General features: G+C 47.6%; 1 protein-coding gene across 1 annotated transcript in view; it reads left to right on the forward strand.

Annotated features, from left to right (window-relative positions):
* Positions 1-13,906, forward strand: part of NRG2 (neuregulin 2) — a gene marked incomplete at both ends in the record, with an annotated part of 162,384 nt that overhangs the window by 106,390 nt on the left and 42,088 nt on the right. Inside the window, 2 exons of the mRNA XM_082063610.1 lie at positions 6,344-6,462; positions 10,427-10,492. Of these exons, the coding sequence (XP_081919736.1) occupies positions 6,344-6,462; positions 10,427-10,492 (185 nt within the window). The remainder of the gene's footprint in view (positions 1-6,343; positions 6,463-10,426; positions 10,493-13,906) is intronic.

The raw sequence follows: 13,906 nt of genomic DNA on the forward strand, positions 1-13,906 counted from the left end.
TCTGTTCCCACAAATACCTTTTCCTGATCTGAGTGTTCGCAGCATGGCTCTGCTGATTTCCATTCCTGTGCTCTGCACAGGGTTTCCTCCCAGCCAGATGCACCTCCTCCCCTGATTTTTAAAATTAATTGGCTTTCCTTTAAACACCCTCTAAAGCCTTCTGGCAATCCATGAAGTTTTGCTTCTGCTTGTGATTTGCCCAGCATATCAGCCTACACTTCCAAACCAGGACCTCTGTGCCTTCTCCTCAGCAGCACTGACCCTCTTTTCCCCTTCTCTCAACAGGACAAGCTTGTAGTTTGGTTGCTGAAATAGTGAGACCTCTGCACACTGTCCTGGCTGCACAACTACCAGGGGTGTCTCATCTCTGTATTGAGGTCATACGCTCTTTGGGACATTTGGTGCTGGGAGATTCCTGGCTCTTAGCAGGCTGCTAGAGTTCTCCTGTGAGATATCACAGTAAGGAGGGAAAGAACCTGCTCTGAGCAAGCCTCAGAGTACTGCTCCAGTATCTGCATTTTCTCAAAGAAATTAAAATCCGGCCATTGGAGTTGGAAGAAACATTTGTGGGATGGACCAGTTGCCTCGAATTCCAGGACAAGTAATACAAGGGACCCTGTACTGGCAATGAGTCTGTGCAACAGCTTTAACCCAAACCTCAGCTTTTACGTATTCATTGATTTCACGCCCTGGCAGCTGCTGCAGACTTCCCTGACACAAAGAGCAGCAGCACACGGGGAGTTGCCTCTCAACAGAGTGGCCACAAAGTCCACTCTGGGGACTGGCGTGTGGTTGCATGACGCTGCCTCTGTTGCACTACACCTCTTCCCATTGCAGGGACATCTGTGGCAATTCAGCGATGCAGCCCCAGGCTGAATTTGAGGATGGAGGGGGGGTTGCACAAGTGACCCTGCTCTTTGAAGCGTGCTTATCGATCTATTCCCCTTCTGTTGACACTGTGTGACCCAGAAGGCACTCCAGCTCTCGCTCTCATACCAGTGTCCATGTCAGCTCTGCCGACTGAGGACTGGTCGAGTCTTCTTTTTAAAATCAGCCTGTCCCAAGAGAGACAACAGCACTGCTGAGCAGAGAAGGGGCAAATCTGCTTTTCAGGTTAGAACAGCACTTTAATGTTGGGGAGAGGGGTAGGAGAAACAGGCAGAGGGAGTCAGGGGATGGTCGCTCCTGTCCTGAGCACCCTCAAGGACACCTGCTTTTCCCACAGCCCCAGCAGGTCGAACACTGCGTGGGGAGATGATCGTGTGAGGGGAGAAGGAAGGAGAACTTCGTCACTGCAGGAGGGATGATGGCCGAGCTGAAAAGTCTGAACTTGCCTGTCCTTGCTCCTCTTATTTGATTGCTTTGCTTGAGGGTATTTTTCCCCTTTCCCATTTGCTGTTTCTATAGCTAACCCTGAGCTAGCCAGCTCATGCCCTAGAGTACATAGCAGGTAGCACAGGGCCACTTGTGTTTTTCAAGCGCTGCAGGGCACCGTGGCTTTCCCAGCTCTGTTGTGCTGCTCTGTAACTGAAGGGCAGGGAAGAGATCAGGGTGGTTTCCATCTGGCTGTGCAGGGGAGAGGATGCTCCTGTTTGGGTTTCACAGGAGAAAAAGAATATAAAGCTACTGGAGAGTGTCCAGAAGAGGCCATGAGGTTGATGAAGGTTTGGAGGGGAAGCCGTATGAGTAGCGGCTGAAGTCCCTGTGTTTGTTCAGCTGGAGCAGAGCAGACTGAGGGCAGAGCTCATGGGGCTGCAGGTTCCTCAGCAGGAGCAGGAGGGGCAGGGCTGAGCTCTTCTCTCTGTGACAGTGACAGAGCCCAGGGAATGGCAGAAGATGTGCCAGGGGAGGGTCAGTTGGACATGAGGAAAAGGTTCTTCACCCAGAGGTGCTGGACACTGAACAGGCTCCCCAGGGAGGTGTCACGGCCCCAACCTGACAGTGTTCAAGAAGAGACTGGACAATGTCCTCATGGTGTGACCTGTGGGGTGTCCTGTGCAGGGACAGGAGTTGGACTCGAGGATCCTTGTGTGTCTCTTCCAGCTCAGGACATTCTATGATTCTATGGCTGCCACCTTCTGCCTTGCCAGAGAGAGGGCTTTGCCATGGCCATCCCCACTCTGCTTTGCATTGCAGTGATCTCTTCTACCTGCCTATATCCCACTGTATGCTGGGGAAAATGAATGTGTTCCCCAAGGCCAGGGCACTGAGACCCACTGCTCCAGCCAGTGGGGCTGCCCAATGTTTGACGGCTTCTGGACAACCTTCTTGACTGTAAACTGAACAAATGGATGCTCTGAACCTCCTTGACAGTCATTAGCTGCTCTCTTAGGGCAAATGCATCGCTGTGCAGCAATTGCTGGCCTTTCTGCTCTCTACAATATTGGTAATGTTCCTGCCACCGTCTCCCTGTGCAAACAGAGAGGAATGGAGTTAATAGGTAACCACACCAGTGTATTCAGTGTGTCCTTTGCAAGGGACACGTTTGGGAATTTCCTTTTCCTAGGGTGTCAGGTGTGTTTACTATGTGCAGTGTTCTTCATTGACAATTTGGGAGCTGCATATGTTGTAGTCTTCAGATTCTCTTGATCAGCTAATTCCTTGACTTCTTTATTACTGATCTGTTAGCTACCCTATTTTTAGAAGACTAATAAATGCTACAACTGTAGTAATCCTAGAGCTATTTTTGTCCTGAACGATGCAGAAGTGGCTGAACTCTCACAGGGAACACTAAGTCCTCAATGAAACTCAGGTGTCTTGGAGGCAGCTCATGGCCGCTGCTCTCCTGCACACACGCTCTGAGGTGAACGGCTTTGTGAGGAGATGACCTGGGAAGACAGTCCTATTTCCACTTGGCAGTAGGGAAGAGGAGAAAAATGATTCAAGCTTGACCGAAGTGCTGATGGGAACATGACTCCTGTCATGAAAAGTTCCTCCTTGGCTGAGATGAAGTGCCTGTTTCTTTTCCTCTGACTACGCTGGAGGCCTCAGGGCCTAAGCTCACATTTAGATGAGATGTCTGAATTAGAGCAGATGAGGTCACCCTTCCAGGCCAGAATTTGCTAGGATCTTTGTGTAGGTCCTGGCCAAGGGCTGATCTCCCCGTTTCCCATTGTAGTCTGGAGGCTGGCACCGCAGAGGGTGATTTACTCATCACTCCAAACTGCCCTCTGGGGGACTCTTTTCTCTTAGCCAGAAAGGTATTTTGGGGGATGATCTTCTGGCCAGGCTGAAGGTCTCCTTGTGTATCCTATCCCCCAGAGCTTGCAGACAACATATTCCCCATGGCTTCTTCCTCCACTGGCACCACAGGAGATAATTAGTGCGTGGTTAAGTCATATGTGCTGAGGGTCAGAAAAGACAATGAGGCGGATTTTCCCCTGAAGTAAAGAAATATCAACAGAGTTGCACTGCAGTGAAATGACGGGATCTGTCAGTGACCCTGGCCCTTTCACTGAACAAACAGCCCCGGGGCAGTGCCTTCCTCCAGAAGAATGGCATCGTCTGGCAGCCAGGCACCCTTGTGAATGCACATGGCTGGGCTTTCCCAGGGCTGCTGTCCCCAAGAATCGCTCCCCAGCAGGGCAGCAGGGGACTGGGTGCACAACTCCCGTGCACAACTTCGTTCCTCATTTGCTACTACTCGGTGTTTTTGTAAAAACGTGCTTCTGCCCTCAAGTGAACAAAGTCCCTGCCCTCCGGGGCAGCAGGAGGAAGAATACAAACTTGAAAAAGCAATTTCCTAGGCAGTTTTGACATATTTCAGTATCATTTGAAGATGGCAAATTGGAACAGAGAGACTGATCGTCTTTGCCACACAGAGACCAAGCAAGGTCTAGTCTTTTTACATCCTTCAAGTTCAGTTCTTCTAATGCACAGGCATTTCTCCCAACTTAAAAGGCATATAACTAATGGTATCTCTCCCTAAGGTATCTCTCTGTTTCCTTCAGTGTTTCCTGGAATAGGGAAATACTCTTTACTGACTTATGTTCCACCTAAAAACTGATCCTCGTCTGTCCCTTTTGTCCCTCTCCCCCAGGTCTGTTATCTGACATTATACAGCACAGTGTGGAGACCAAGAGTAGCTACACCATTGTTGTCGGGTATGACAAGCAAGAAAAAGCTCTCGATTTTTCAGTGGGATCTTGCAATCCAGGAGAATTTCAACGAACAGTGATGGAAAATAAAAATAAGTTACTTTGACAGTACAACAGTCTTGTGCATTGAAACAAAACAATCCTCTTTGGTTTCTCCTTGATGCTGATATGCTATAAATGACAACATTGCTTTTTATTCTGCTCACATTCCTCTCCAGTTCCAGGTAAAAGACCAAATGTCTCTCAACCTGTTCTTGGAGATGAGTCTGTCAGGTGTGCCCCCCTTCATTAGCCTTCTGTGTCACTAATAACTTACTAATTTGTATCTTTTGGACTTAAAACCCTTTATCAGTAAAAGATCACATACACAGGTGGTATTCTAATGCTGTAGTGGATGTTTCCGGTTACAACACACAGTGAAACATGCTGTGTGTACGAGATTGCAATACAGCCAATTATCATTAGAATGCCTGTCCTCCAGCAGCTGAAGGCAGGGTGTTTGTTGATGCTTCCAGCTCTGCATGCAGACAGCCCCAGCATGCTGCTGTGCAAGGGTCGTGGTTCCTACAGGACTTTGACTCAGAGCCTCGCTATTACAAGCTGCTTTCAACACACGCCTTGCTCTGCAGCAAGAGCTACAAGCCAGGCATAGGGGTGGTTTATAAAACAAACGGTGCATTCTGTCTATGGGGGTTGAGAGAGCTATAATAATGTAAGATGTAAGAACATGTTGGCCCAAATAACTGGCTTTGCACAGTGGATTAGGGGACGCCTAAGATTAGAGGCATTCAAAAGATCTTTGCGTACTGTCAACATTCATTTCAAAGTTGCTCCACATGGGGCCTAAATCATGCAATTGAACACTTGACCGCATCCTTTAAAACAGGGCAGCGCCTGTATCATGGGAGCTCTACCAAGTTGTCTCCAAGTGCTTTTAATTTACGAATGTAACTAGTGAGATGTTCACACTGTGTCCTTGCACCGTGGCTCCCAGTGAAACAACACGTCAGTGTGTTAAAAATATGCCAGTGTGCTTCTGTGGACTTCCTATGGATGATGATTTGCACAGCCCAAAGAAAAGTCCTTCACAGATGACTCATGTAACATTGCAAATATGTCCAAAGCTAATGATTATTTTCCACTTTAAAGGAATTTTATTTGTCTTCAGTGACATAGGCCACTGGGACCTCTTTCTAAAGCTGGCAGTGTTTCCAGGTGTCTAAATAAAGAGACTGCATAACACAGACCTGAGATAAAAGTTTGAGGTAGAAAGCGGAGAGGTATTATCTTGAGAAGAGTACACAGGGTGTTTTTTGATAAGATGACTAAAACAGAGGGAAATGTAGGAAAACAGAGGGCCTAACGTGGGAGTCCCACTGTGGTCTCATGAGTGGTATTCAGTGTATTGAGGGCTCCTGTCGACCTCTGTTAAACTGGGCAACAAGAGGTTTTGCCTGTTATTCAGAGACATCCCAGAGAATGAGTCGTTAGTCACCCCCAGTGAGAAAGGCGATGCTTGTCTTCCTCGTGGCACCACAGAGCTCTGCCCCAGAGCTGCTCCCTTTCCCATGGAACAAGCAACACAGGTTGTTCGGTGACACGGGCAATCATCAGTGTATATGGGAGTGTGTGTACCTGAGGGAGACAAAGTGCTTGCCCTATTTGTTGGCCCAGATAAAAGTACAAGCTAGCTGTCTAGGTCAAACCACAGGGGTTTGGTTTGCGGGCTGGAAAGGGATGAAGGGATGAATCCCCCCTGGCCCCGTGGGTGTTTTCATTTGAGTGTGTGGCACTGCTGAATGCAGCTGGTAAAGCCCTGGACTGCTCGGCCTCCTTGCTGAGGAAGGTGCAGAACACGTCTTGTCTCCACAGCAGGCAGATCCCGCTGTCCATCAGTAACGTGACTTCTCTCCAGTATAGAAGGTCTTTGTGCTGGGTTGCTCAACCCCTCACAAGACTTTCTGTGTGAATGAGAGCAGGCGTCACACCAAACCATGGCGACACACTAAGAGCAGCGGGTTTAGAGAGAGATGTTAATTTAGAAAATCATGGTGGTTGTGATTCCTGGGAACGGTCTCACCCGAATCCTGACCAGGCTTGAGTGCCTGTTCAGCTTGTGAGATCAGGCAGCCCATCTTCTCAAGAAGGGGTGACATACTGGGCAGCATATTAGGGCCAGGACTGGTTATCAATTCCTGAGGGTGGTTAGCAATCAAATAAGAAATGTCTGCTGTACTTTTCAACAGAAAGATTTCCAGACTGCAGTTCAACAAGGTGAAGCTGGAAGATGCTGGGGAGTACAGCTGTGAAGCGGAGAACGTTTTAGGGAAAGACACCGCAAAAGGCAGCCTGAATGTGAAAAGTGGTAAGTGAAGAAGCCAGCAAATGTCTTGAGCTGTCTGCCACTCAAAGCAGAAAGCGGGAGGTTCTGCACATGATCTGTCTTGCATTTTGTTTCATGCTTTCAGGATACAGAGTAAAACAATCCTGGGAGATAAGAAAAATGCAGCTTAGCATAAATGTTTATCTTTGTTATCTGTCATTGGCAATGTGGTTAATTTACATTTTAAATAAACTTAACAGTCTATGTATTTTTTTAAAAGAAGCAAGGAGGAAAGAAAGCAACTGGTGGGTTTGATGTTTTATTTTTTTAAAGAATTTCTGAGAAGCAAAACTCACCAGAAGACAAGTAATTAAACCATAGCTTTGCGATGAGTGAAGTTGGTTCTGGTTTTCATCCTAGAACGTGTGCTCCATCTCTTAGAGCTCAGCAGATGGAGTCTGAGGTTAGACGGTTTTATTATTATCTTGGTCATAATAATTATGTTGCTTAACATGATGGTTTGGATGCACCCTCCAGCTCAGAAAGTCCCTACAGTGGTTGCCAGAAGCCGAGAGGGTGCAATTAGGGGAGGGATGACTGTTTCCTAAGCTCTTCCTCCTGCCATTCACAACGGGCCACTGTGGGAGCCAGGGCTCTGTGCTCTGCCACCCTTTGGTGTGATCTAGTTTCTCTGTCGTTGTGCTCTTATTAGTATTACTCAAATATGAAGGAAGGTAGCTTTCTCCTGCTGCTTTCTGGTATTATTTTCTCTATTAACCTCTGCAGCAGTGTTTGCAGTCCTGAATCTTTTAATCTATGAAGCTGCAATATCACATAGCACACCGACCCCCCGCCCCGTTACTCTGCCTGTAAAAACCCTGTGCTTGCAAAGTCTGGAGAAAGGCCACCCATGCTCAGCCCTCCATGCCTTCATGCTTCACGTCTATGGAGTTAGCCCTACTGCTCTACCCTATTGATTTCTGACCATGATAGGAAAGGTGTCCACAGTAAGCTAACCGAGGCAGTGCTGCTCCCTTTTTTTCTGACTCGTGCTATGGTTGTCCCATCACAATTGAAATTGTTCCTGCCTGTTTTGGCCGGGAGCTGCATGTGCAACCCCCCTGCCCATGTGCAACATGCATGGGCAGCATTTACCTGCCCTGTCTGCCTCTTCCGCTTGCCCTTCCCAGTCACTAGCAATCCGCTTTCACAAGAGGAAGGGTGTGATTGAACAGTGCCTGCTGTAAGGCTCTGATCCTGGACACTTATGGCACCAGGAAAATGCATTACACCTTCCAACTGCCTCTTCCTGCATGCACAGGTAATGGCAGCGTTTGTCAGGCTTTAACTCTTCCTCTGCAGGAGAGCATGCTGTGCGGCAAGCACAGGGGATTGCTCTCGGGTCACAGGGAGTATGAGGACACACCTGAGTTGTCCCAGTTGTTCCAGTTGCCCCAGGAATGTGTTGAGACCTGAAAAGCAATCAAAGAAACCCAAAGATCTGGCCTGTACCTTTTGCTAGTGGGAGCTGCAGGCTGCAACGTGCTGCAGATCCATTCGATTGCCTGCTCTGCCCTGCTGTGGCAGTGCCTTGATTAATCCATTTTCTAAGCTGCCTTGCAAATCTGCCTTTGCCTTGCCACTCTCAGCTGCATGCACATCTTGCTGCTGCTATTTGCAGGTCACCTGGCAGGACAGCAGTCGAATGCTAATTGCAGACCCTTGCAAAGGTAAACAAGATGATGTAGGCATTTGCAGCTCTGTCACCCCTTTGCAATCTTTTTCCACTTCCCCCTGGACCTACCCAGAGCTGAACAACCTTCTTCTGTGCCCAAGCACTCGCTGTCCTGGAGTCTCCTTGTCCTTACTGCTGGGCCTTCTTGTGATCTTCACAGCTTTCCTTACTTCTGCAAGCTCCCTTCTTCTGGGATATCTTTTAGCAGAATATTCCTCAATGCATCTGCTTGTCTCTGAATCCACATGTGTGCTTTCTTTTGTCCCTGCTTGCATTCTTCTCCAGGCTCCTTAGTATTAATCCTGTTGTGGCTAAGTCTCAACACAGTGCTCAGTGAAGTTTAGCAGTCTGTAACCATCAGAGCAGACATGTGAGCTGGCCTCCCCTTGGAGCCTTCCCCCTCTTTCCCAGAAGCTCACTCCAGCTATTGCTATGTTCTGCTGCTTTATATTCTGTGTCTTTACTGCTGCCCTGTCCCTGGGCACCTGGTGCATCCGCCTGTCCTGGGCAGGCTGGCTGGGACCGATGCTCCGGGACCGTCTGCTGGAAGCACACTTTCTGACCTGACACTTCAGCAATATTGTTGATGGTCCTGTAGTGTTGCTGTGATACAGACGGGCGAATCCAGGACTGGGAAGAGGTCATGAGCTAACATTACCTCTTGAGACACAGAGACGCGAGGTTTGGGGACATCTCTGGGTGCCCCTGTAAAGAGGTGGCATTGCAAGAGGTGGCCTGAGCTGTTGAGGCTTGAGATGAGTATTGTGGAGGAGCAAGATGTCCTCAGCCCAACAAGCCATTCCCAGCTAGGGGTGCAGAGGCCAGAGGCAGAGGCTTCTGATCCAACTTGAGTCCTGGCTTGGCAAGGAAGAACCTCACGCATGGCACCATCATGGATGTGAAGGTCTGAGATTGTGTCTCTGCTGGTAAAAAATTCTCAGCCTGATGAGGCAGTGTTGCCATTGCAATGTACTTTTTGCTCTATTCCACTACTACTTTTTTAGTTCAGACCAGTTTCAAAAGAGCACCTTTTCAACCATGCGGATGTGCTGCAAATCACCGAAAACACCACACTGAGGAGATATTTTCTTTAGAAAGACAGTGGCTGCAGTGCGGCGACCCCATGTCACTTTGAAAATGCCCATCAGCCAAACCCGTCACCTCATCTCTCCTCTGCAATTCTGGTGTTTCCACAAAATACGCAGCTCAGAAATAAATGCTTTCGCTTGAAAAGTTGTGGGAGGGTGTAAATTTCTGAGGAAATGCTTCTGGGTTTAACCAAAACATATTGTGCTTTGGTGCTATTTGCAGATTTTTATTATTTTGAAGTAAATTAGATGCTTTCTTAGAAAAATACTGCACTTCCCAGTTCTCTTTGTTGAGTAGTCTAATACTGGTATTACATGGGCATGAGGACACAGCTGAGATGTGATTGTTTCAGGCTCTTTTTTTCCTCAGAAAGTTTCTAAATGCCTCATTGACTGACCACCCTCCCCCATCTTTGCTGAACACTGCAGAAAAGACCCCAAATCTTACAAAAACTCCTTTCTGCTTTTCCGTTTCCACGGTGTTCTCACTTCACGCAGAGCGGAGGCTCCTGTGCTTTCTCCTTGGTGCATCTGGAGGGTGGTGAGGGGCTTTGATCCAGAAAGAGCTGTTGCTCCCAGTGGGCTTGAGTAGAGCTAGTGACTGTGGACGCTGGACTTTCCCAGTATCTTGGTTTATGAGGAGGAAATCGCTACATGTGCTTGGCCCCCATGTTGCCCTGGGCCATGGCCTTTGTTTCCTGTTCCTCCATCTCTTGTTCGAGCATTACTTTGTGCTGCAGAGCTGCACATACTTGTGGGTTGTAATCTTTTCAGAGGATCTCACCTTTTCTTAAACTCTGCATTTTTCTACACTGGTCTATGATCCCGTCTTTGCCCTCTCGTGGCCATCAGGGCTAAGCAAACCTCCCGCAGTTTCGCTCATCACCTGCGGCTGAATCCTGAGCCGTTTCTGCCTTTTTGCCACGACCGAGATCCTAGCGCCACGATGCCCTTTCCGGCGAGGGGACCAGCGTGCCGTCCCCTGCAGAGGCACTGGTTTGTCTGCCTCTGTTACCCTATTACCCGTCCCAGCGTACTCTAACCAGTACTAACGCATTGATAGCCACCCCAGCCTGCGCCACCCAGCAGCACCTGCTCCTGTTCTCCCTGCAGTCGCTAAGCCCATTCTTCTCTGCTCTAAATAGATATTGTGTTCACTACTTTCTTACCTTAATTTCCCCAGGAACAACGAAAGCACCACAAGTCTTACCAGCCTCAGAAACTAAAATAGTTGTTATGGAAGAACAGTGTAAGTACCTCTCCCCCTGCTCCCCCCATATAGCTTCTTTCCCTTTATTTGTTTTGTTTTTATGAGACATTTTGCATAAAAAGCTTTATTGCCTCCTGGAATCTTCTTTAATTGCAACTTCTCTTTGATTTCTCCCAAAGCCACTGATCTTTCCCTAGATACTTCAAAAAATATGACTCATATTGCTGGTGTCTGTCTTAGAGAGGGAGAGGTTGATACTATTGTAATGGTAACTTGAAGAACATGTTACTTACAATTGCAGCTGGATTTTAAGCATTCCCAGCTCTTCCAATACATGGTTTTATTGATAGGTGTAAAATATGCTTGTAATGACCTTTGATTTAGTTGTGGTGGTGGTGGTGGTGGTGGTTTGGCTTTGGTTGTGGTTGGTTGGTTTGTTTGTTTTTGCTTTGGTTTTGAGGATGAGTGAGAAAACCAAAAGAGGCTATAGGAAACACAAGAAAACATACATGCATAAGTTGTAAGAAAATTGCAGAAAATACATCTGTGCCCTGCTGTCACGTTTTTCCTTGAGTCTCCAGAAAGCAAGAACAGATTTCCCAAACTATTTAATGTGATTTAATTTGGTGGAAGTGCTTTTTAGCACTCCTTCCTATTCAGTTGGCACAAAGGCAGTGGAAAATGGGAACGCAAAGATAAAAACCTAAGCATGTGTACGCGTGCAGGTGTGGAAGCCAGGTGCCCGGCCACTGATTCAAGTGTTTCTGGTGAGGGGCATTACTTCTGTGTCGGGGAGCCCCTCTCCCCGGGGACACTGCCACCGCACATCATCCAAATGAGCAGGCGCCTGGAAAGCCAAGGACCAGGTGGCTATTTTGAGATCTGCGCTATATTTCCATTCCAGCTGTTTATGCCCAGAATTGACAGCACAGCTGTCTGCGCGTCTCCATTGGCGATTCCACTTTGCAGATTTTATGGGCATGTTTCCTCCTTTTTCTGGTGATTTTAAATGGAATCTGACTGCAGCCACAGCAGGGACTCACCACGTATCCTTTAAAAGCTTTTCTGATTAGAAAACTGCACTTAAAGTTTGCTCTTGTGTTGTGCTTAGCCTTCCACTGCACTGCGGACATCATGCTGAGATGGAGCAGCATTAATACAATGACCATATCATTCTTCCCCAGGATCTTTCCTTTGTGTTCACCAGCATAGATCCATGCTGCATATTTGCATTGCATTAGATGTGTGCTATTTTCACTAAAAGCCACATTTCAACAATAGGAAGGAGACTGGCAAATTGCCATGTGGCTTGCACAGAAGTTTCTCTTTTTGCAAAACGTCTTCTGTGGGAACATGATCCCTGACTGCCTGGGTTTTTTTTAATGATGTGAAGAGATGGTAAAACCTCCAGAGTTAAAGTTGTCATTGACCTTTTCCTTTACATTCCTTTTTAATGAACTCTCTTAATTGCTATCTAAATAACAGATAGTCCCCCTGATTTTTATGGTTACTGATGATCTATCATAGAATTGCACATGTGTATAACTTATGGGGAGGTCACAGAAATGATGTGAGGTGTGTTAATCTGGAAAGCTGACATGTATCTCATGCTTGTAAAATTTTTGCATATCTTTCACATATCTATATTCAAGAGCTTGTCTGGCACGTGTAGCTTGTCCCAGCTCTCATTGTTTCACCGAAAGGTTGTAAAAGATTCACTGGATTTTAAACATCGTGTTGAGAATGCACCATGCAAACTTGGTGGTACCTGGACTTCCCTGGGAAAGGAGAGACTGCTTCACACAGCTTGGTCACGGTGCTTGGTCACCTCTGTTTGGCCCATGGTGCAAGGTGCACATCTTAACGGGCAGGCTGGACAATGGTGTTGGACCTTACACCTCAAGGAACCCACTGTGTTCTCCCCATGGCCCAGACAGTTCCTATGGGCAAGGGGATAAACCCCCATCACTCCATGCAGCCCCATGAGTTCCAGCACCTCTGAGCTTGTTGCTCCTGGTTTAGTCATTTTTAACTAGTGTTTTTCCCTGAAGGTCCCCATTCCTCCCTGGATGGTGGGGTCTATCCCTGCCTTGGGAAAATAAGTGGAATATCACATATTTCCCCCCTGGAGCACTGTTTGAGTCTTTCTTACCACCTCTGAGTGTAGCTACTGGCAAATTCTGCCACATCCCGAGTCACCTCTGACTTCTTTCTCCTCTTCTCCAGTGGCCACAGACCGCTGGGCGCTGCTGCATCCTTGACACAGGGCAGGTTTATACACCGTTCAACACTCAGAATGCAGCCCAGGTCTCCAAGGTGTTCTGGCTCTGTTCTTGGGTAACTTTTTTCTCTAGAAGCATATTTTTTTGTCCCACTGCTTTCCATGTCAGCACCTCTCCATGCCTAGCTGGCACCTGACACAAAGCTGCAGAGTGCAAGGAGGCAGCTTGGTACCATAGGCTCTTGTAAACACCTGCATTGTTATAATTATGTGCATGGGATCTCTTGCCCAGCTATTGTGCCCTTTGCCTACATGCTGGCTGGAGCAGGTCCTCTGGTTCCCTTTGACAGGGGCACTGTTTGGTATGGGCCTCACAGATCTCATGACAGTATGGAGAAAACCATGTTTCTGGTGTAGAGACAATCCTGATACCAGTCGGATCTGGGACCAAAGACAGCACACTCGGGAGGTCTGGGATCTGATGGTGCTGCATTTTGAGACCTGTCTGGATTGAAATCTGCCTTTTCATCCTTGTCCAGCCCATGTGGATGCGACCCTATATTTGGTGTGAGTACTGGGATCTGGGAGACAGAGAGCTGGGGTTCCTGATGCCCCCACTGCTTGGTATGTGCATGGCGTGGTGTAGCACTCAGCCTCATTCAGTTGTGTGGACACCTTCACATGAGCTAGAGCCAGTTAGCAGATGTAACAAGCTGGACTATGGAGTGTGATGAGTGCTAGCCTGGTCATAGGGACGTAGGGTCAATCTTAACACCAGTTTTGGTCCACATGGTCAAGCTAGACTCCACGGACCAGATTCAGTAAGGAAATCTGGTGTCTGGGAAAGTCTTTCCATGACACTGCGTATTTTGACATGGTACCACCATCTTACACTTTTGAGTATATGTTTTCGTTCGAGCATTGTCAGACTAGAGCAGCCCTAGAGATGCTTTCTTCAGAAAGCACTGGGGCTCTGAAGAGAAGACATGCCTACTACTCATTTCAAGGAATCTTCCTCCTTAACCCAGTAAGCATGAAATAGTTGCAGTATCCTCATCCATAGTGAAAAAGTGCTAAATAAGACATGTTATCTTCTGTTTGTCACAGGCCAGTTGAGTGGTCACAGTGGCTCAGCTCACAGGCAGGAACGTGCAGGGATGGGTAACTTGATCATGTTCCCTGATGCAGAGAAAAAGGTCCTTTATGCTCATTACAACATTCAGAGTACTCAA

This window comes from Streptopelia decaocto, assembly GCF_964273445.1.
Source record: "Streptopelia decaocto genome assembly, chromosome: 12".
NCBI lineage: Eukaryota > Metazoa > Chordata > Aves > Columbiformes > Columbidae > Streptopelia > Streptopelia decaocto.